The 23,932-nt window shown below is 39.6% G+C and overlaps 1 pseudogene and 4 gene segments (V, D, J or C); all 5 read right to left on the bottom strand.

Annotated features, from left to right (window-relative positions):
• Positions 1–1,013: 1,013 nt before the first annotated feature.
• LOC103127121 (immunoglobulin lambda variable 1-51-like) lies at positions 1,014–1,619 on the bottom strand. The segment is given in 2 exon segments: positions 1,014–1,413; positions 1,514–1,619. Coding segments are annotated over 2 exon segments (402 nt in total).
• A 2,143-nt stretch (positions 1,620–3,762) lies between these two features.
• Positions 3,763–4,578, bottom strand: LOC103127122 (immunoglobulin lambda variable 2-23-like; annotated as a pseudogene).
• Positions 4,579–14,453: 9,875 nt separating this feature from the next.
• Positions 14,454–14,998, bottom strand: LOC103127125 (probable non-functional immunoglobulin lambda variable 1-50). The segment is given in 2 exon segments: positions 14,454–14,818; positions 14,922–14,998. Coding segments are annotated over 2 exon segments (426 nt in total).
• A 4,293-nt stretch (positions 14,999–19,291) lies between these two features.
• LOC103127126 (probable non-functional immunoglobulin lambda variable 1-50) lies at positions 19,292–19,749 on the bottom strand. The segment is given in 2 exon segments: positions 19,292–19,623; positions 19,704–19,749. Coding segments are annotated over 2 exon segments (378 nt in total).
• A 3,137-nt stretch (positions 19,750–22,886) lies between these two features.
• Positions 22,887–23,566, bottom strand: LOC103127127 (immunoglobulin lambda variable 1-51-like). The segment is given in 2 exon segments: positions 22,887–23,290; positions 23,387–23,566. Coding segments are annotated over 2 exon segments (474 nt in total).
• Positions 23,567–23,932: the final 366 nt, after the last annotated feature.

Here is a 23,932-nt window from a genome sequence, read left to right as displayed (position 1 = left end):
CTTCTAGTGTAATGAGGACTGTGTTCAGATTGGGTCGTATACATGTCAAAGAAACAACCCAGGTGAGTTGTCTTCTCCTGTGCAATATGAGGGCCTTCTCATATTGTTAATTTATGTACTGAGCTTCTCTACACCCATGTCTGGCACATATAGATACACAGTAAATGGTAAAGTTATGCAGATGTCAGTAGCTGAGTACATTGAGGTAGAAACTGTTGAACTCTGTGTCCTGATGTTTTGTTGAAAAACCACTGTGTACTGAATCATAAAATCATAAAATATATAATATCTACTGGGGAAATCAAGTCCAAATATGTGATTTCATTTGATATTTTTGATGAAGGTATTAAAGTCAGTGTGGCTACTAAATGACTCTAATTTATTAAATCTGTTATTTTGTAATAAAACATTATTTTATTTACTGATGGATTAGTTATTTACAGTCCACAGTAAAATGCAGTAGTTTGTACATATGTAACATTTCTCGGTTTTCCACATCATAACCTACCCTCCACTGCCAGGTCCTCCTCTCCCATCATGTTCCAGGACCTAAACACTCTTCCTTCCACCCTAGAGTCTTTTACTTTGGTACAATGCACCAACTCCAGTCTAAGTTCTGCTTTGTGTTTTATTCTTAGGTCTACTATTTTTATAAGGCAAAGATAACCCAAGGTGGGCACACAGATCACAGATAATCAGACATACGAGAGACATACAAAAATTAGAAGAACCTGTATTTGTCAAATTATTTATCTTAAATTTCTAGATTCAAGTACTACGAGAAAACACATTTCTGTTGGTAAATCTTCCAAGCTTATGATGGTCATTATGGTAGCAATAGAGCACTAACATGCCCCTCATATAACTGACCAGTATCCACAGATTTCTGTTCAATTCAAGAACACATAAATATATTGAGAAAACTTGAGAGGATGAGGAAGTCAATAGACATTTTATTACACAGATCACTGAGAAGAGTTTTTGAACAAACAAGGAAGCAGCTGTCATGTTAAAAGGAGATTACACAGAGATTACCCATTGCTTGACTGATAGTAAGTTCTTGTCTCACTTCCCCACAGGCCTAGAATAGTGTGGGATCACTAAGATTATTATCATAACAATGACAGTAGTAGTCAGCCTCATCCCCAGATTGCAGTCCATTGATGGTCAGAGAAGCTGAATTGCCAGACTTGGAGGCAGAGAACCTATCGGGGATTCCTGATGGCCGTTTGGTAGTTTCATATATAAGAAGTTTGGTGGAAGCTCCTGGGAATTGCTGGTACCAGGATATATATTTACCATAATAACTATTCCCAATATTTGTGCTACTTCCAGCACAGGAAATAGTGATCCTCTGGCCCAGGTTCCCAGACACTGAGGCTGGCTGAGTCAGCACAGACTGGGCCCGAGAACCTGCAATAGAAGAGATGAAGTTGATGAAGTCCGCAAGACAAGGAAAGAAATCCCCATTCATTTTTAGAAGACCCCTTCCCATCACCCCATATTCAGTCACCTGTGCAGTGAGAGATGAAGATAAGAAGAAGAGGCCAGGTCATGGTGGAGACTGTTGCTGAGTTCAGCATTTTAAGACCCTACAGGTGAAGTAGAGCTACCCCTAAAAATCTGTTGCTCCTTTTCTTCACATTCTCACAATGGGAGGATCTATTCATGCAAATAAGATCACCATCATTTTCTGATTCATTACTTGGCTCTAGTCAGTTTCCTCCACCTATGTTGGGCAGGGGTGGAGCTTTATAGATATGAGAGATAGGAACACTAGCAGCTGTCAATCTTAAGTAGAAAGCATCTGGCAATGCTAAGAGGTGGACCCATTCTGATTAGTCAAGAACCTTCACAAACAATCCTCCAGTGCCCCCTGGTGACTTATAAACCACAGTGTGACGTGTTGAACAGAGATCATATGTGACCCCCTCATACACCCTTGCTGCTCTCTCCACTACCTACCTCTTTCTTAATGGCAGAACAGATATAGGAATATGTGGTCTTTCTATGACTTCTGGACTATCTCTGCACTTAAGTTTGACTCCTCAGGGATGATCTCCCCACAACCCTCTTAACTAGTTGTTCAGTGGTCAGAACAGAGTAAGTGTCTCTCATATAAACTTCTCTTAGAGCAGGATCATGACCAGTGCCAGTCCCTGTGGAGATTTTTCTTCTTTATACAAAATGTAGGGGGCTTGGTCATCTTCTTTTTTGTTTGTTTGTTTGTTTTTGGTTTTCTCTGGAGAATAGAGATCTTGATTCAATTTATATCCCCTCAACACTAAAGAGAATTGATGTCTCTGTTGTTGTATGAGAGTTTTATCTGAATAATCATGTTCTTTACATAGAGTTTTAGTGGGACTATTTACTGTGTGTTCATTTTTCCCAGTTGAACCCAAGGTTCTCCATATTCGATCAACAGCACTTCAATCCTGGGAATCTTCTTCAAGCATCAAGACAATGCTTTGGGCTTTATAGGATGATGTTGCTTGTTGCATTTATTTAACTTTATTGCTTGTGAGGCGACCTCTCTGCAGGTGTGGAGCCTGCGGTGTGAACAGGAATCTTTCCTTGGGTCCTTATGCTTGAAACTATGTGCGCTTAGCCCAGTATGTTTAGCCCAGTATGCCTGACCCCTTATATTTATTTATTAGATAGAGACAGTTAGAAATTGAGAGAGAACAAAGTAGTAGAGAGGGAAAAAGACAGAGAGGCATCTGTAACACTGCTTCACTACTCATAAAGCTTTCCACCACCATGTGGGGACTGGGGACTTAAACCTGGGCCCAGTTCATTGTACATTGTGACACGTGTGCTCAACTAGGTGCTACATCACCTGGCCCTCATGGTTTCTAGTATTTTTCTTATCTATTTTTGTGGGTTCTGTACTAAAATTTAAAATGTTTTTTCTTTTTAAAAAACATTTATTTTTTTAAAATTTTTTTATATTTATTTATTTTATTTTCCCTTTTGTTGCCCTTGTTGTTTAACATTGTTGTGGTAATTGATGTCATCGTTGTTGAACAGGACAGAGAGAAATGGAGAGAGGAGGGGAAGACAGAGAGGAGGAAAGAAAGAGAGACACCTGCAGACCTGCTTCACCGCCTATGAAGCGACTTCCCTGAAGGTGGGGAGCCGGGGGCTCGAACTGGGATCCTTACGTCGGTCCTTGTGCTTTGCGCCACATGCGCTTAACCTGCTGCGCTACCGCCCAACTCCCAAAAACATTTATTTTTCATATTTTAAGTCTTTATTTATTTATTGGATAGAGAGCTAGAAGTCAAGAGGTGAAGGGAGATTGAGAGAGAGAGAGAGGCAGAGAGACACCTGCAGCACTTCTTTACTACTTGTAAAACTTTCCACCTGCAGGTGGGTAGGTGGGTACCAGGGGTTCAAACCTGGGTCCTTTCACATTATAACATGTGTGCTCAATGAGGTGCTACACCACCCAGCCCCCTAAAGTGTTTTTTTAAAACATATTTTGGCAGTATATAGTTCCAGTTCTTATAGCAAATAAACAGTGTGTCGTTATTATTGGTAAAACTTCCAAATCTGGGGCTGGATAGATGCATCAATTTTATGCAAAAGTCTTTAATATTCAAGGCTCCAAGCTCTCAGGTTTAATCACCATGGCTGCCACAATTCAGGGTTAAATGATTGTCTGGGAAAACAGAAACAACAATAATAATTGTGTCCTTAGTTAACAACAATCTAGCAGGAAATATATATATATATATATATATATATATATATATATATATATATATATATATATGAACTGTAACCAGTGTAGGCTATCTTAGTATAGACACACTTGTGTTAATTCAGGAATAATACAAAATTATTACTGTCATAATAGATATTAAACAAAGAACATGAGAAAATTAAGCAACATTTGGGAAAATCCATTGAGTGGGTTTTCACAAGATTTTGAACACACCAATAAACAGATATTTCTAAGGAAATGGAGAATGTACAAAGAAGAACCATCAAGGATGACAGGAGGTTTTTGTCTTACTTCCCCAATGTCTTGGAGCACTGTGGGGGCAGCATTACTAATGTCTCCAGATAAGCAGTAATATTCAGCCTCATCCTCAGGCTCCAGCCCAGAGATGGTCAGTGAGGCTGTGTTGCCAGACTTGGAGCCAGAGAATCGGTCAGGAATCCCTGAAGGTCGTTTGGTAGTTTCATGTATAAGAGGTTTGGGAACCATTCCTGGGTGTCATTGGTACCAGGATACATAATTTCCAAAAGCACTATGCCCTATGTTGTTGCTGTCTCCAATGCAGGAGATGGTGATCCTCTGCCCTATGTTCCCAGACACTGAGGATGGTTGAGTCAGCACAAACTGTGCCCAGGATCCTGTAAATGGAAAAGACATAGTGATCAATATTTTACTCCAAGATGATAAAGCAGATCCATATTCATCTTACTAGGATGAATCTTTCTATCCCCAGCTTGATTTACCTGTGCAGTGAACAATGAAGGTTAGAAGGAGAGGAGTCCAATTCATGATGCAGCTTATCACTGTGTCCTCTCTTTCTATGTCCCAAACTGAAGTAGAACTTCCCCCTATGTCTCTTCCTTCTTTTCTGCCTCCTCTTTATATTCTCCAAGAGGGCAGGGTCACCCACGCAAATGAGATGTGCCTCATTTTGATTACTCACAAGTCCTAAGTCAGTTCTTGTGCCTCAGGATGGATGGAGCAAGACTGTGTGGGCAATACTTCTTCCCTCACAGCAGTGAGTCCCCAGAAGAGGGTAATGGGCAGACCAGGTAGTAATTTTCTATTACTCTGAGAAGCAACCTGTACTCACTGAAACAGTCCTTGAGCACCTCCTAGTGTCCATGACTAGAAGAATCATAGTGAAACATGATAACTAGAACCTATTAGAGACACCTTCTACCTACTCACTGGTCTTTCCTTATCCATCTTTAAGGTAATACATAGAAAACGTTTTCTACATTTTCATGACCAAGCCCATGTTTATGCTCTAGTCTGATTCTTCATGTGTGTGATCTCACCCTGTCTCATTTGACAATTGAGTGTTAGGATAAACTGACAAACTGCTATTAGATCAGAATCACTTTCAAATCAGTGATAAGTCACACATGGAAACCTGTCCCCTGGTGTGAAAGACCACTGTGGTTGTGTCCTCTGCAGTATGGTTCCTTCCTGGTGGATAAAGATCTCCTTCCCTTTGGATCCTCTCCAATCTGTGAGGAAATCTTTATGATGATGACAGTACGTGAGAAGAGAACTCATGCCCCTTCCTATTTTTTTATGCTGTATATATTTATCGTTTGTTATTTTTCCCCAGATAAAACCCACATTTCCCATATTCTCTTAATAGGAATTCAGTCCTATTACTCAATTCAAGAACATACATGGTCATATGGTAGAAGCCTTTTCAAATTAGGAATTGTGTGTACACATACAAAGTAAGAAAAAGTAAGATGAAAACTGGTGGACATGTGGGAATTTCTAGGATTTAATGTGCAATATCATAAATGTCTTTTAAACAGAATCATTTAATATGTGTGTATATCATTTTAATTTACACAATTGTACATTTTCAAAGGATATACTCTTTCACATATGAAGATGTTATGGGGCATATACCTCATGGAATGCTACTCTGCAATAAAAAAGACAACTTTGTGTCCTTTGGGACAAAATGGACAGAGCCAGAGGGGATTATGCCTATGGAAGTTTCACTCAGATGTGGTATCTAGAGATCTCATATACATGACCTTAGAGAGAGGGGGTGGGAGAAAGAGAAGAAACCAAATAGTTTCTAAGATTTTGTGAGAACTATGCTATTATATTTGGTAGGTGGGCGAACATTGGTGGTAGCTGCAATTTGGAACTACTCCCTGTACTCTTACAATTTTATAACTTACTATTAATCATTAATTTTTTAAAAAATGGAATAAAGAAGTGTCTTGGAGTAAGAAATTCCTAGAGAGGAGCAACACACACACACACACACACACACACACTAATATTTTAAATATCTTCTACACCTGCACACCAGAGGAGACGAGGTCAGGTGGTAGTTCACTTAGTCCATTCCCACACACGAATAAGAGGTTTTCTCAATGGAATTCATTTACCTGTTGAGTTCCCAGACCTCTTTGAGCTTTAAAACTGCAATTCAACTCACAAGTCACACATGGGAGATCCTTGGGAGGAAGCCTCTGTTATAACAGCACGAAGCTCTCTCCTCAGGGGAATTTATCATGCCCGAGTAGACACAGCTGCTGAACTCCATCAGCAAACACAGAGCACAGCCCTAGAACTAGGCTCCTCTGAATGAATGGTCCACAGAGTGCTGCTATAGGCACTAAAGTCAGTACTACAGCATACCCTGCAGGCACAGGTCCCAGGATCACTACAAATGATCATATAGTCCCAGGATCATTATAAGTATAACTAGTTTACTCTGGATCACATCAAGGTCTGTCTCTACTTTTAAGTCTTTTCGAATGTGATAAACTTTAGATTTCATTGTCAATTTTTATTTGCAAACAAGAGCCCTCATCTATGGAACATACTGATACATCCAAAAACTAAAAGTAAGTTGCTAATTAATCTGAAGGAGATGCTGTGAATTTCCTTTATCCTCTTTTGAATGTAGTTTAGCATATGCCAACACTTAAGCATTTCATTTATTAACCAACACATTTCATTGCATTTGTATCAAACATATTTTCATTTACTATTCCATCTGTTGATTTCTAATACCTCACAAAAAAGTATAACAAATCTTTAGATTGGTGAGTGTATCTCTCATATTATAACTTCTTGTCATAGATCACAGCAAAAAGTAGTAGATAAATTATTAGAGCATCATTTATTGCTTCCATTATTTTTTTATACATTAGACTCATTTTCTTCTATGGAATGAAGGACAGAAAAACACCATTATTCTTCTTAAGAATTTTTAAAAAGGGGCGGGTGGTAGATAGCATAATAGTTATGCAAAGAGACTTTCATACCTGAGGCTCCAAAGCCCCAGGTTCAATCCTCCGCACCACCATAAGCCAGAGATGAGCAGTGCTCTGGTTAAAAGAAAAAAAAGATAAAAAAATTTTTTGAAAAAGTCATTCAAAGTTAAAGGTACATACATAAGTATATATAATGAGTGACTATACATAGTATATGTTTAACTTGATGTTTTTCATAATATAATTCCCATGTTGCATTGGCATTGACTGTGTATCATATGGTATCAATACTGGTATATAGTGCAAAATAGAGATAATTTAAAAAATTTAGAAAAGGGGAGAAGGAGGAAAAGAGAGTAGTGGTGCTTCACTGTGGCGCATACTAAACTTGGCTCCACTTCTTGACTCAGTTCATACTAGAGCTTCCAAAGTCTTAATCAGCATGCCACCTCCCTGTCACACCATTCTTTCTACAAACCTGTGTGATGGTGAGTGTACATTCTAAACACGTGTCACTGTGGGATCTCCCTGTGATCAATAATACACAATTGTTCAGTGAGGACCTTTCATTCAGAAGATATCAGGTCTGCAGATTGGACTCTCTTCACTGACAGTAACTAAATCCACTCTTTGATGACAAATACCCTTGAGCAGGGACCTTTGAGTGATGTCAGCAGGTAATTTACTTTCAGGAATCCCCAAGAGAACAAACAAACTTATATCTTCAGTTTCAGAGATCAGCTGAATTCCAACACCCAGGTTCAGGGTGTGAATTTGTAGGAATAGCCTCTCCCCTGGAAGATGCAGGAGAATAATATGAGACCTGGAATTGCCCAACTCTACTGAACAATGATGGGCTTGTACATACTGTGACATACTTGGACATGCTTGTACATACTTGGACAACTTCCCTGTTTATGTTTCTCTTACCACATAGTCATTAACAAATCCTTGGCAACCTGAATATTCACTTCTTCTAGCTCAGAACCCTGAAGAAGATTCCTGGTTTCTATCTATCATTTATGAGTATGAATGACTGAAGCTCCCTGGAGGTCAAGATTCTCTCCTGAGTGAGGGAGAGAAAAAGATAGACACCGGGGTCCTTATGCCGGTCCTCGTGCTTTGCACCACCTGTGCTTAACCCGCTGCGCTACCGCCCAACTCCCTAATTAATTTTTAAATTGGGAGTCGGGCTGTAGCGCAGCGGGTTAAGCACAGGTGGCGCAAAGCACAAGGACCGGCATAAGGATCCCGGTTCGAACCCCGGCTCCCCACCTGCAAGGGAGTCGCTTCACAGGCAGTGAAGCAGGTCTGCAGGTGTCTATCTTTCTCTCCTCCTCTCTGTCTTCCCTCCTCTCTCCATTTCTCTGTCCTATCCAACAATGACAACAACAATAATAACTACAACAATAAAAAAACAACAAGGGCAACAAAAGGGAATAAATAAATAAAATAAATATTTTTTAAAAATAATAATTTTTTAATTATCTTTATTTTATTTACTGGATAGAGACAGCCAGAAATCAAGAGGTAAGGGGGGTGTATACAGAAAGACAACTGCAACACTGCTTCACCACTTGCAAAGCATTCACCCTACAGGTGGGGACTGGGGACTTGAACCTGGGTCCTTGTGCACTTTAACATGGGTTCTCAACCATGTGTGCCACCACCCAGCCCCAATTTCTCCTTATTCATACTTACTTCAATGTGTGTGCAATTATTACATGAAGACACACTTTGATTTCTAGTACTTCTTATCCTCCTCCTTCCTCTTTTTTTTTTTTTTCTACTTTTCCTTTTTTTCACAGATTTCTATTGTCCTGTGATTTAAAGTCCTGTTCTACCCATTATGCAGCACTGATGGGTAATCCTCACAAAATATTCTCTGTGTTAACTGTTGAAAAATATACCAAGGCTGTGGTCTCATTTATGAAATTCAAAGTAGACAAGTGCCTCTTAGAACTGGCACAAGATGTGTGCTGTAAATATTTGTTTTATTAAGGAAAATAAAATGTACTTTTGCCATCTGAATAAATATTGGTTAAAAGTATAAAAAAATGTCTACACAGTTTTGGAGAAATCTGTTGATTGTGTTGACTCATGTTTAATCTCTAAGGAGGAAAGTGTTCTGTTTAGAGAAATGGAGATACAGATTCAAGAGTCATCACAGGGGTAAGAAGTAATTTTGGTCTCACTTCTCTACTGGCCTGGAACACTGTGTTAGCACTGAGACTAGCATCCCCAACAAGGCAATAATAATCAGACTCATCTTCAGACTGAAGCCCTGTGATGGTCAGGGATGCCATGTTGCCAGACTTGGAGCCAGAGGAGCGATCAGGGACCCCAGAATATCGTTTGGTAGTTTCATATATAAGAAGCTTGGGGACCATTGCTGGGAGATGTTGGTATCAAGACATATATTTTCCATTAGTACTATCCCCAATGTTGTTGCTGTTTCCAATGCAAGAGATGGTGATCCATTAAGTTGGGTTTCCAGACACTGAGGATGGTTGAGTCACCACAGACTGGGCCCAGGATCCTGTAAAGGGATAGACATAATGTAAATATAGACAATCTGATAAAGAGGAGGGAACAGATCTCCATTCATGTTCCAAAGGCCATTCATGTTCTCAAATGTCCTCATTATTTACCTTTGCACTCAATGAGGAGTGTTAAGAGGAGACAGGGCCATGCCATGTTGGTGATCATCACTGAGCACTATCTTCTGTTGGACCTAAAGAAATAGAACTCCCCCACTATGTGTCTCTTTTGTCCTATTTATATTCTCAGAGAGGGGGGATCTTTTATGCAAATCAGACTCAACTGTTTGATTCCTCACGAAGTCTTAAGTCCTTCTGCCTCAGTGTGTATGGGGCATGGGTGTGTGGGTACCAAGGGAATGTTCATTCACAGCTGTGAGTCATGAGCAGAGGATAACATGGAGGCCAGGTGGTGTTCTCTGTGTTCATCACTCTGAATAACAATCTGTTTCCCATAGCGACAGAACTCTAGTGCCTCTTAGTGTTCAGGCTTAGAAGAACCATAGTGTGACTTTGTACCCAGTACCCATCTCAGACACGTCCTGCCTACCCAAAGTGTATCCATTGTTCATCTCTGACATCAAGATATAGAGCACCCTTCCTCCTTTCCATGACTTCAGGGCCAGTTTATGCTCTAGTATCACTCTTCAGGTCTGACCTCATCATGCATCCACTGAGTGACAGATAAGATCCGCCTGTCTTATATAGATCTAGGTCAGCATTAAGTGAAGTGTAGTGACATGCTGACATGGCAACTTGTCTCCTTGTGTGCAAAGCCTGGGAGAATGTGCCCTCTACTGTTTTCCTCCCTGGCAAGAAGAACTCTCCTTTCCTGTGGGTCTTCTCATAACTGAGAATATAGCAAGCAGAAGGTGGCTTTTTGGTTACATATTAACATATTAACGTCACATTGTTAAGCCCTTAATCCCAACATGCAAGGGGAAAGCTTCAGAAGCGAGAAATATCAGGGTTAAAGATCATCACTTGGTGTTGTTATGCTATAAAGAAGCAGAATTTGTTAAACCTGAGCCAAGAACTTGGCAATGTACATGCCAATAGTATGTTATAGTAGAGATTCAAAGAAAACTGAATGTACATAGGATACATCTGGAAGTTTCTTTGGTGACAATACTATCTTACCCATTTTCTATTAGAGGTTTATTTTTACTTACTAAAAACTATGCTTAGAGATTGTAAGGTGAGATAATTGAATGTGAGATGCTTCATGAGGGCATAAGTCCATGAGAAGTTCCATCTCAGAAAGCCTAGATCCTTATCTGCTACTTGCAGATAAGGAACCTGCAGACAACCCCACCAATGTGTCTGATTCCCCAGAGCCCCACTCCACTAGTGAAAGAGAGAGAAAGGCTGGGAGTACGGATCAACCTACCAATGCCCATTTTCAGCGGGGAAGCAATTACAGAAGTCAGATCTTCCACCTTTGTACCCCATAATGACCCTGGGTCTATACTCCCAGAGGGATAAAGAATAGGAAAGCTATCATGGGAGGGGAGTGAATAGAGATTTCTGGTGGTGGGAATTGTGTGGATTTGTATCCCTCTTATCCTGTGTTTTTTGTCAGTGTTTGCTTTTTATAAATAAATTAATAAATATTAAAAATAAAATAATAAAATTCCTTGTAATTTAAAAAAAATTTATTTATTTATTCCCTTTTGTTGTACTTGTATTATTGTTGTAGTTATTATTGATGTAATTGTTGTTGGATAGGACAGAGAGAAATGGAGTGAGGAGGGGAAGACAGAGAGGGGGAGAGAAAGATAGACACCTGCAGACCTGCTTCACCACCCGTGAAACGACTCCCCTGCAGGTAGGGAGCTGGGGGCTCGAACTGCGATCTTTATGTTGGTCCTTGCGCTTTGCACCATCTGCGCTTAACCCACTGCGCTACCACCCAATTCCCAGGAATATTATTTTTTTTATGACTGTACTTTATCACCTTCTAGTATTCACCTATAGTAAGATTTTCAGCTGTGCATCTTATGTCATGACATTCCTTACCTCAGTTATTACAACCTGTTTTTGAACTTCCTACATGCATTTTCCCTGTTTAGAACCAGTTATTTGATGGACAAAGAACTTGAAAAATGCATCAAACTTTCTGATGAGTCATTATTCTCAAGTATTACAGAACATTTGAAATTTAAATAATGAAAACTAGCATAAGAATGATGGTTTGCAGGCCATATTATCTTTATCATATTGTTAGTTAACAACTGCATTTCATATCCTCAAAAGCAGTACTACCTGAGATTCAGTCAACTAACACTCTGAATTGTATTTGCTCATGAACTTTGACTTCTGTGCTCAAGATATATAAATGATATTATTATTATTAATTTATTTTCCCAGTGTCTGCACATTCATAACTCATCCTCTTCTCTGTGTATGAGGCTGTGAAATAAATCTATAATTCACTTTCCTTGGGGAATAAACACATATTTTGTTCCCACAGTCTAACAATATTCAGCATGTTACAGAAACCACCTATGAATCAATAAAATCCCAAACTCAACCTGAAAACAAATTCATTATCTCCTTCCTTCCAGTGTCTTTGATAACAAGGGAACTAAAGGGACCTTGGTCTTCTGTATGGGACCCCTTTCCTGGCATGCTGTTCCATTTCTGTCTCATAACTACAGCTCTATGTGAATTTATTTGGTAGGTCATAACATTGGAGAGCAAAAATGCACAACAAAGAGAATTTTAATGTTTTTAATGGTTTTAATGTCACTTTTACTTTTATTTTTCTTATAGTTTTTTATATGTACATTTCCCAAATAATTGGAATGATAATTTTTTAACAAAGTATTAATTAGCAAAACCATAGGGTAGGAGGGGTATAATTCCACACAATTCCCACCACCCATTCTCCATATCCCACCCCCTCCCCTGATAGCTTTCCCATTCTCTATCTCTCTGGGAGCATGGACCCAGGGTCATTGTGGGTTACAGAAGGTAGAAGGTCTGGCTTCTGTAATTGCTTCCCCGCTGAACATGGGCATTGACTGGTCGGTCCATACTCCCAGTCTGCCCTTCTCTTTCCCTAGTAGGGTGTGTCTCTGGGGAAGCGGTGCTCCAGGACATATTGGTGGGGTCTTCAATCCAGGGAAGCCTGGCCAGTATCCTGATGGCATCTGGAACCTGGTGACTGAAAAGAGAGTTAACATACGAAGCCAAACAAGTTGTTGAGCAATCATGAATCCAAAGCTTGGAATAGTGGAGAGGAAGTGTTAGGGGGATACTCACTGCAAACTCTAGTGTACTTCTGCTTTCAGGTATATATTTTGCAGTAGTTTACGGATACGTGTGATCATATGCTCTCTCTCACAGAAACTGGTGTATATCTAGGTTTTGGGACTTTGTTAGAAAGTGAACCACCTGAGATGGAATTAGAGTATACTATGAAAGGAAAGGTCTCACCCGAGTAATGAAGCTGAAGGGTTGTCATTTTATTGTGTAGAAAATGAGAGAAATCAAGAGGGAAGGAGAGATAGGGAGTTGGAGAGTAAAAGTGACATCCACAGCTCTGCTTCACTTCTTGTAAGGATTACTCCATGCAACTGGAGACTGTGGAGTTGAACCAGGGCCCTTGTGTGCTCCTCCATGTGCTCCCCCCATAATCATATAATCTGAACATTATATGATCATAGTTTAAGTTGGGAACATAGTCCCACATGGACTGAAACAGATATTGTAGTATTACTTTTTTTTTGGACAATTTGTTTTAGAGCAATTTAAAATAGAATTCTTCTTTTTACATCATTATGAACCAGGACTCTAAATTCCTTCTTCCCTCTAGCCCCCAAATCCTTTCTTTGCCTGGAGCCTTTTGTGTGTGTGTGTGTGTGTGTGTGTGTGTGTGTGTGTGTGTGTGAGAGAGAGAGAGAGAGAGAGAGAGAGAGAGAGAGAGAGAGAGAAACCAAAGCAGTCTAGGTTTGATATTGTGTCTTCCTTCCTGCTCTTGTGTTTTCAAGTTATGACTAAGTGAGACCTTCCCAAATTCAAATTCATCCTTCTTTTTTGGCTTGTCTCACTTAATATGACTACTTTTTAACTCCACCCAAATTGAGGTGAAGAAGACAGTATCATCATTCTTAAAAGCTCAATAATATTCATACAGTTCAATAATATTTATATTACAACCTTCTAATTATTTTGGCTCCAGAGTTATTGGTGGGGTTGGGTACTGGTAATACAAATCCCCTGCTTCTATCAGCCTCTCTATTTTATTAGCTAGAACAGATAGAAACTGATAGATAATGGAGAGACAGAGAGGGAGAAAGACACAGGCAGACCAGCTTTGCTGCTTCTTCGCTGCTACTGAAATATTTCTGCTTGCAGGTGGGGAGCCAGGGTCTATAACTTGGATCCTTGTGTTGGTCCTTGCACTTCATAGTATGTGAGCTTACCTGGTTATGCCACTGCCCAGCCCCATACTACAACATTCTTAGCCACTTATCTCTTTACCAGATAAAATTTCCCAGTTCTAAGTCTATTTTATTAAATATTCTTATTATCTTTATTATTTATTGGATAGAGAAAGTCAGAAATCAAGAGGGAATGGGTGATAGAGATGGAAAGAGACAAAGAGACACCTGCTTTCCCCAAAAGAGACAAAGAGACACCTGCTTTTCCCTTTTTTTTTGTGGGGCATTCCCCACAAGAATGTTCTATGTAGCCAATTATATTGGAAAAAATAGGCAAGGTTGTGGTCATATTTATAGAAGTCCAAGTAGTCAAATACATTCATCTTAGGACAGTCACCATATGTGTGCTCCACACAATTCTCTTTGAATTGAGAAAAGTATTTTTCCATTTAAATAGATACTAGGTAAAGAAATGACAAACCCTCCACACAGTTTTGGAGAAATACATTGATTGTGTTGACTCATGTTTCTTATCTAAGGAGGAAAGAGCTCATTGTTTAGATTAAAGGAGTTAAAATAGTTTTTGTCTCACTTCCCTACTGGCCTGGAGCACTGTGTTAGCACTTAGACTAGCATCCCAAACAAAGCAAAAATAGTCAACCTCATCTTCAGACTGGAGCCCTGTGATGGTCAGGGAGGCTGTGCTGCCAGACCTGGAGCCAGAGAAGCGATCAGGGACCCCAGAATATCGCTTGGTTGTTTGGTATATGAGGGTTTGGGGGACCATTCCTGGGAGTTGTTGGTACCAAGACACATAATTTCCATGAGTACTATGCCCTATGTTGCTGCTGTTTCCAGTGCAGGAGATGGTGATCCTCTGCCCCAGGTTTCCAGACACCGAGGATGGCTGAGTCAGCACAGACTGGGCCCAGGATCCTGCAAACAAACAGACATAAATATAGAGAAACTGCTAAAGCAGAGGAAGTAGATCCCCATCCATCTTTCCAAAGTCCTTTCTTCTGTCTCTACCATTACTTACCTGCACATTGGATAAGTAGGGCTAAGAGCAGAGAGGACCAAGTCATGATGGGAATCATCATTGAACACAATCTTCTGATGCCCCCAAAGAAATAGAGCAACCTGCTATATCTCCTCTTTTTCCTATTTGCATTTTCAGAGAGGGAGGGATCTTTCATGCAAATCAATATTACCTGATTGATTCCTCTCAAGGTCCTTCTGTCTCAGTATGCATGGGTTATAGATGGCTGTGTACCCAGGGGATACTTCATTCACAGTTGTGAGTTGTGATCAGTATGCAAAAGCAGGCCAGGTGGTGGTCTTTGTTTTCATCACTTAAAACATCTATTCCCCACAGAAACAGTCTTGTGGTGACTCTTAGTGTTTTGGCCTGAGAGAGACTCATAGTCTAATATGATGCCCAGTAACCATCATTGACACCCTCTGCTTACCCACTCCTTTGTCCATTGTTAATCTATTTCATCCTGGCATTCATTCAAGCCCCTTCCTCCTCTTCATGACTTTAGAGCCATAATCTGACTGCTCAGGTGTGATATCTCCATGGCTTCCCTGACAATTCAGTGCGAGGATGAAAACTGTCTCATTACATCTTAGATCAGAATCTGGTACAGAGTGATAACAGAGACACAGTGGCAACTTTTCTGCTATGTGCAAAGCCTAGAGAATTGTGCACTCCATTGTGCTTTCTCCCTTTGGGAAGATCTTTCCTGTTCATTGAATCCTCTCAGGCTGAATACAGTTACAGGAGATGGTGAACTGGGTTGTATGCACACATCATCATACTGAAGGGACCAAGTTTAAACCCTTGATCCCAACCTACATGGGGAGAAGCTTCAGAGGGAAGAAATATCAAGGCAACAAATACTCTTCTGGTTTTTTGGTAATATCATGAGTCAGTGTTGGTTAAACCTGATCTCATAACATAAGAATATACATGATAATAGCATGAGCTTTGTATTAGTTTGGCATATATAAAAATTCTTAGTTTTTCTTAATTATAGTTGTTTTTGGTGGTTCCTGGTGTCATGCATACATGATTCTACTACTGTATCCAGAAGATACTATTGTGCTTGGTAAACATCAAATATTTCCAGTAATCAACCCAGGGTTTCTGAACACTATCAGGCACATAGGCCTCAAGGTAAGCTACATTCCTTCAGTTTCTGAAAGTTTAAAGAAATCTGAATGTACATCTGGAAGTTGTTTCTGGTGACAATGCTATCTTATCCATTTTCTATGAAAGGTTTATTTTTCCCTACTAAGTAACTGTGCTTAGAATTTTAAGATGGGATATTAAGATGTGAGATGCATTCTGAGGGCACAAGTTCCACCACAGAGAGTTTGGATGCTTCTCTGCGACCTGAACTTTCTGCTATGAAGTTAGAATAGGATAGGCATGTTGGATGTTTGTGTGTGTGTGTGTGTGTGTGTGTGTGTGTGTGTGTGTGTGTGTGTGTATGTGTGTGTGTGTGTGTTGATCGGTATCATTACTGGGATTTTGAGTACAGCAAATTACTTTATGTTCACTAAAAGAAAAGCTATTTCTACTTGACAATGAACTTTCTCCTAGGTCTCTTCTATATTGCAGTAGTACCTGAATGAAACATTCCTAGAGCTGACACTACTCAGGTCATCTGGGAACTCCGGAATTGGGTTTTTTAAGCCCACAAACACAGATAATATGCCTTTCCCCTCTCTCACACCATGAAGTTCTCTATAATTCACAGTGTGGAGGTGGGCTCTCATTGAGGACCATGGACTCTACATTACAAATGTCTCTGTAAAGTCAACCATGAAGCTAGACTGGATATCATCTCATATACAAGGAGTTGATAAAACATTGGGGTTTACTGAAACAAAAATACAAAGGGCATCTCACAGGGCTCATGACATAGGATAGTTAACTACCGGTTGATTTTTAGATATGTTTTTGGGTTTATATTTTCATAAGAATTCCTTTTAAAAAGTTGTTAGTAATAGTATATTACAAGATTGTAAAGTACAATGTGTAGGTCCATATTATATACAGCAACAACATTTAGCGTTCTCATCCCAAAGTTCTCTAGATTTTATATATCAGTGAAGCTATCTTTCATTCAAGTGCAACTGTTAAAAGAGAAGAAAACAAAAATTTAAATATATTTCTATTGTTAGCTCCTGATCACATAGGTTAATTGAGGATATATTCTTTAATTTCTATGCTGACTTAAATATCGTGCATGGATTATTTTGCCATTCAGAAGAACTGGTGTAGCATTATTTATTTCTGCCTTTGTACATAATATGTTAAGCAATTTTAAATAGAATTTTTGGGAGTTGGGCAGTAGTGCAGAGGGTTAAGCACAAATGGCATGAAGTACAAGGACCAGCATAAGGGTTCTGGTTTGAGCCCCCAGCTCCCCACCTGCAGGGGAGACACTTCATAGGTGGTGAAGCAGGTCTGCAGGTGTCTTTCTCTCCCCCTCTCTGTCTTCCCCTCCTCTCTCCATTTCTTTCTGTCCTATCCAATGACAACAACAATAATAATAACCACAACAATGATAAAAAACAACAAGGCCAACAAAAGGGAAAAAATGGTCTCCAGGAGCAGTGGATTCAGAAATAGGATTTAAAAATTTTTTATAGATTCTCACAATTTTATATATTTGTATCAAATGCCATTTAATAATGTGTCTATTTGACCCAAATAGCATGTATGTGCTCTGAATACAAATATTTCATCTGAAATGAGACCATATATATTCTGAAATCACACCCCAATATTTATATCTTGAATTTCTTTTAAAGTGTGTCAAATACATGGCCATGATGTTTCCATGGCCTCACTATCTGAGGAAATCCCAAGATCTGAGACTATTGATGACCTTGCCTATGAGCCCCTGCAAAACAATATTTTCCTCTGAATGATGAAAATAATGATACCTGACTATTTATTAATCACACTTACTCATGTGAGTTTAATATATGGATAGAATGGTAGGACTAATGGGTGGGAATCCACATTTTGATTTCTAGAATCTTTTCTTCTTCTTCTCACTCCTCCTCCTCTTTCTCCTCCTCCTTCTCTTCCTTCTAATTTATTCATCATCATCATCTTCTTCTTCTTCCTTCTTCTTCCTCTTTCTTCCTCCTTCTTCCTCTTCTTCCTTTTCTTCCTCTCCTTCCTCTACTTCCTGTCCTTCATCTCCTTCTCCTCCTTCCTCTCCTCCTTCATCTCCTTCTCCTCTTTCTTCTCCTCCTCCTTTTTTATATATTTGTATTGTCTTGTGATTTAAAGTCCTGTTTTAACCAGTATACAGTACATTCACCCAAAATAAATGATAAATGTTCAGTGTTTTCTGTTTATAAAATGAAGAAGTTGAAGGTTGGAGGGGTAGATAATATACTGATTATGCAAAGAAACTCTTATGGCTGATGCTCCAAAGTCCCAGCATTGCCACAAACCAGACTAAGCAGTGCTCTGGTAAATTAAATTAAATTAAATTAAATTAAAAATTGGGGGACAGGTGGTGGCACATCTGATTGAGTGCACATGTTAAAATGCATAAGACCTGGGTTCAAGCCCCTGGTCCTCACCTGCAACAGGAAAACTCTGTGAGTGGTGCAGCAGTGCTGAAGGTCTCACTGTGTCTCTCTCACTATGTCTCTCTCCCTCTCTATCTCCCCTTTTAATTTTTTTCTCAATTTCTGGTTGTCTCTATCCAACAAATAAATAAAGACAATTTAAAAATGAAGGAATTGTGACAAGTGAGATAAGCAAAACATAGAATAACGAATTCTGGATGGTCTTACTCATATAGGCAGAAATTAAGAAACAACAGAAAGGTAAATCTCAAAGTAAAACATGGGCTGGGTTTGATGTATTCAACCAAAACAAAGGACTCTGGAAAAAGAGGCAGTGAAGGAGTGGGATTGGTTGGAGGACTTTGGAAACCATGATGATGGAATAGGACCTAAATCGAGGGCATGAGTGTTTTGTAGACACTTATAATGTGGAGGTGAGAAATTTCTACTCACCCACCCAATAAGATGATCAAAGGAAAATAAATTTAATAAGTTAGGTATAAAAGAAACTGATGTCTGTGGCCTCATGTATGGAAGTCTAATTAAATAAGCATATACCTCTTGGAATTGTCACCAGTGTAGCATGCCCAAGTAGCCACACATTTATGCTTTAATTGAGAAAAGTCAAAATAAATTCACTATTTCATAGATGAGAAAATATGCACACAGTGTTGAATGAGTTCATTGAGTGAGTTCTGATTTATGCTCCATCTAAGGAGAAAGCAGCAAAATGCTGAGAGGAAGGGAGCTACAAATTTAAGAGCCATCATTAAAAAAAGGTGTGTTTTGTCTCACTTCCCCATTGACCTAGTACATTGTGAGACCATTGAGACTAACATCCCAAACAAAGCAGCAATATGTAGCCTCATCCTCAGATTGAAGCCCAGTGATACTCAGGAAGGCTGTGCTGCCAGATTTGGAGCCAGAGAAGCGATCAGGGACCCCAGAATATCTATTGGTAATATCATATATTATCAGCTTAGGTGCCCTTCCTGGGAGTTGTTGGTACCAATCTAAATAGATTCCCTGGGTACTGTGTCCTATGTTGTCGTTGTTTCCAGTACAGGAGATGGTCATCTTCTGCCTCAAATTTCCAGATAATATGGATGGCTGAGTCACCACAGATTGGGCCCAGGATCCTATAAAAAAAGAAACAGAGTAAAGATTCTCTTAAATTAGAGGAGGTAGATCCCTACTCATCCTCTATATTTCTACTCACCTGTATAGTGAATAAGGAGTGTTAAGATGAGAGGGGACCAAGCCATGATGAAGATCCTTATGAGTACTATCTTCTTACATACACAAATGAAATATAGCTTCCTCTTGTGTCTCTCCCATCTACTTTTATATTCTCAAAGAAGGAGAGATCTTTCATGCAAATAAGACCCACCTGTTTTCATTTTACACAAGGCCCTCAGTCAGTTAATTTTCTGCCTCAGTGTGGATGGGGCATGACTGTGTGGGTGCCCAGGGAATATTTCATTCACAGCTGTGAGTCATGGGCAACAGGCAAAGATAGGCCATGTGGTCTCTGTTAATTTTACTCTGAAAGTCAATCTGTTCCCCCACAGAGACAGTTCTTCAGTGCCAGGCCTCAAAAGCCCATAGTATGACATGGCCTCTTCATATGAACTTTTCCAGCCTTTAGGTTCATAATTAGTCAACAATTTGTTTGGCTCTATGTGTTAACTCTTTTTTCCAGCCACCAAGTTCTAGATGCCAACCGGACTTCCCTAAGCAGAGGACCCCACCAATGTGTCTTGGAGCCCCACCTCCCTAGATCTGTGTCCCACTAGAAAAGAGAGAGACAGGTTGGGAGTATGGATCAACCTGCCAAAGTCCATGCTCAGCAGGGAAGCAATTACAGAAGTGAGACCTTCCACCTTCTGTACCCCATAATGACCCTGGGTCCATACTCCCAGAGGGATAAAGAATAGGAAGGCTACCAGGGGATGGGATAGGATACAGAGTTCTGGTGGAAGGAATTATGTGGAGTTGCACCCTTCTTATCCTATGGTTTTTGTCAGTGTTTCCTTTTTTATAAATCAACTTTTTAAAAAAAGTGTGGAAAATGCTTCCCTCAGAGCTATGGGTCCTTATCAGAAGGCTGCAGACAAACCATATGAAAGCTACTTCTTTGATCATTCCTTTCCTAAACTATGTTCTTCTCCTCAATCTAAGACTTGTTAATGTTACTACATTATTTTTTGAGATTATTAAGTATATTAAATTATTATTCTTTTTTTAAGCTTATTTATTTATTCTGGACAGACAGAAAAATGGAGTGGAGAGAGGAAAGTAGAGCAGAAAGTGTAAAAGGAGATTCCTGCAGCTCTACTTTACCACTCATAAGCTCCCCCCCCCCCACAAGCCCCTGCACTAAGGGACTCTGTCTTGAACCTGAATCCTTGTGTTTTTGTGCATTGTACCATGTAACATGTGTGCCCAACCAGGTGCTACCTTGCCCCCCGTTACTGTTTTTACTCTGAATATCCTGATTCTGATAGTGACATTCTAGAAGTTAAATAAGAACTTCTCAGCAATTTTTTCAAATCAAAGGGCTACTGTGCATATTACTGAGGTGAAGGAAAAATGCTTACCTATATTTTATCTGACATTGAGTTAATAACCTGGGGTATCAAGGACCAGAGGATAAAATGGGAAAATAGAGAGTCCTTAGTGGCTGTTTTAGATAGCACTAGGGACATGGAGAACAACATATGCATATTTATTGGAAACCCATAATTTCCTAATGAAAGTAAACACTCTTACAAGATATTAGCAGGACTATTAAAAGAACACTTTCCCCCCCCCAATGTAGAGTGCTGTCTGAGATATTCCCTCTTAACATTCACTGCGATTGTAGCCTGAATTCATTAGGTGCATTCAGACACAGTTTGATTTCTATTAAGTTTTGCTTTTTTATTTGTTTTCATAGGCTGGGTTTGTCCTGTGTTTTAAAGTTGAGTCTTAACCATTACACAGCACAGGTTTCCATTTATCAGAATGAATGTCCAGTGTCATTTCTGCTTATAAATAATGACAAATATGATATTTTACTTATGGGAGTTCCAAACAGACAAGTGCTTTACCAATCAATGTCTACACATGCCTCCACCCACTGAACTAAATGAGATTCTTGCGAAATTGTGGTGGTCATTTGGAGAGTTTTCAAGTTAACTTTGTTGTTGTTAATAACTAATTCCCCCAATCCTAGTCAGCTCCTCCTTTCCCCCAAACATGGGTAATTTGACTTTTCTTCTCAATATCTACCCTTTGTTAAAGACACATAGTCAGACATATGTATCAGCCATATCTCCATTTGTTCCCAGTCTCACTCTCATCTTATTTTTATTCATTTTCTCTGCAGTGCCTAGATATTATCAATTGAAATCAGGGTCTTCTGATGACCTATTATCTCCTATAGAGTTCTTACCACCCTCTAACCACACCTTCCCTAATTCTCCCAGGACAGCTTCCTTTGATGTTTTTACTTGTTTTCTCTCTTTCAAAATGCCTTGTTTTTTTATTTATTGTTTTCATTGGAGTTTCTCTACTCTGAATAAGATTTTTGAGATAGACATAAATATAAAGACAGGGCAAGAGCAGAAGATATCATGGCAACAAATCTTCCTTCAGTGTAGTGAAGGCTGCACTCAAACTGAATCATTTGTATGTCAAAGCAAGGACCCACTCATTTGAGTTGTCCTTGGCCCATAATGGGACTTTCTTATGTTGTTAATCTGTGTACTGAGCTTCTGGAAAATGTAGCTAGACAGTAAATGATATAGGTTTACAACATGTAAACAGATGATGACATTAATGCAGAAACAGCTAAACTCAATGTCCTGATACTTAGTCGAAACACACACAATGCACTGAGTCATGTATCTTAAAAAAACTACTCTGAAAATCAGTTCCCAGTATGTGATTATATTTGATATGTTGTGATGAAGATATTATTAATGTCAATGTGGTTGTAAGGTGATTCTCCAACCTAGTAGGTCTGTTTTTTTTATAAGACATAATTAACTCGGATGAGAACAGAGATACCAGAGAATCAGACTCATGAAAGCCATGCAAACAATCATGAGAACTTGTATTTGTCAATTTAATTATCAAGAGTTTCTAGAACTTTGAGAAAATGCATTTATGTCGGTAAAACTTTCAAGCTGTTGGTAAGCACGGCAGCATAAGCCCACTAGTAGACCCCTTATGAAACCCAGGTAAATCTGACCTAACATCCACAAATTTCCATTTAGTTCAAGAAAAAAAAAAAAAAGTATTTTCACCAAGAAAACATTTTGTGAGAAAAACTTGAGAGGATAAGGAAGTCAATAGACAGCTTATTTTTAAGGTATCTGAGATTATTTTTTGAACAAACAAGGGAGCAGCTGTCATGTTAGAAGGGCATTGCACAGAGATTACTCATTGCTGGGCTGACAGTGAGTTTTTGGCTCACTTCCCCACCAGCCCAGATCACTGTGGGAGCTCTAAGATTGTCATCATAACAATGACAGTAGTAGTCAGCCTCATCCCCAGACTGCAGTCCATTGATGGCCAGAGAAGCTGAATTGCCAGACTTGGAGGCAGAGAACCTATCCGGGATTCCTGATGGCCGTTTGGTAGTTTCATATATAAGAAGTCTGGGGGAAGCTCCTGGGAATTGCTGGTACCAGGATATATATTTACCATTAATTGCTTCCCCAATATTTGTGCTACTTCCAGCACAGGAAATAGTGATCCTCTGGCCCAGGTTCCCAGACACTGAGGCTGGCTGAGTCAGCACAGACTGGGCCCGAGAACCTGCAATAGAAGAGATGAAGTTGATTCCGCAAGACAAGGAAAGAAATCCCCATTCATTTTTAGAAGACCCCTTCCCATCACCCCATATTCAGTCACCTGTGCAGTGAGAGATGAAGATAAGAAGAAGAGGCCAGGTCATGGTGGAGACTGTTGCTGAGTTCAGCATTTCAAGACCCTACAGGTGAAGTAGAGCTACCCCTAAAATCTGTTGCTCCTTTTCTTCACATTCTCACAATGGGAGGATCTATTCATGCAAATAAGACCTTATCATTTTCTGTGTCCTCACTTGGTTCCAGTCAGTTTCCTCTGCCTAATTTTTGGCAGGGGTGGAACTTTGTAGATCTGCAACAAATCTACACTAGCAGCTGTCAGTCTTAAATAGAAAGCATCTGGCAACGCCAGGAGGCAGTCCCATTCAGATTAACCAAGAGCCCTCAGAAGCAATCTCCAGCGCCCTCTGCTGTCCTACAAACCACAGTGTGACATGTGACCATAGTTCATCTGTGACACCTCAGCACTGGGCCTTGTTAAAATTTTGTTGTTATTTGTATTTATCTAATAGAAAAATATGAAGAAAACATTGGCATTTCTAGCATGTGCTAAGATAAAGCATCAAATTACTTTAACAGAGATCTTTTAAAG

This window comes from Erinaceus europaeus, chromosome 6 (genome assembly GCF_950295315.1).
Source record: "Erinaceus europaeus chromosome 6, mEriEur2.1, whole genome shotgun sequence".
Taxonomy (NCBI): Eukaryota; Metazoa; Chordata; class Mammalia; order Eulipotyphla; family Erinaceidae; genus Erinaceus; species Erinaceus europaeus.
Note: the sequence above shows the minus strand (reverse complement) of the source record. Positions and strands in the feature narration are given on the sequence as shown.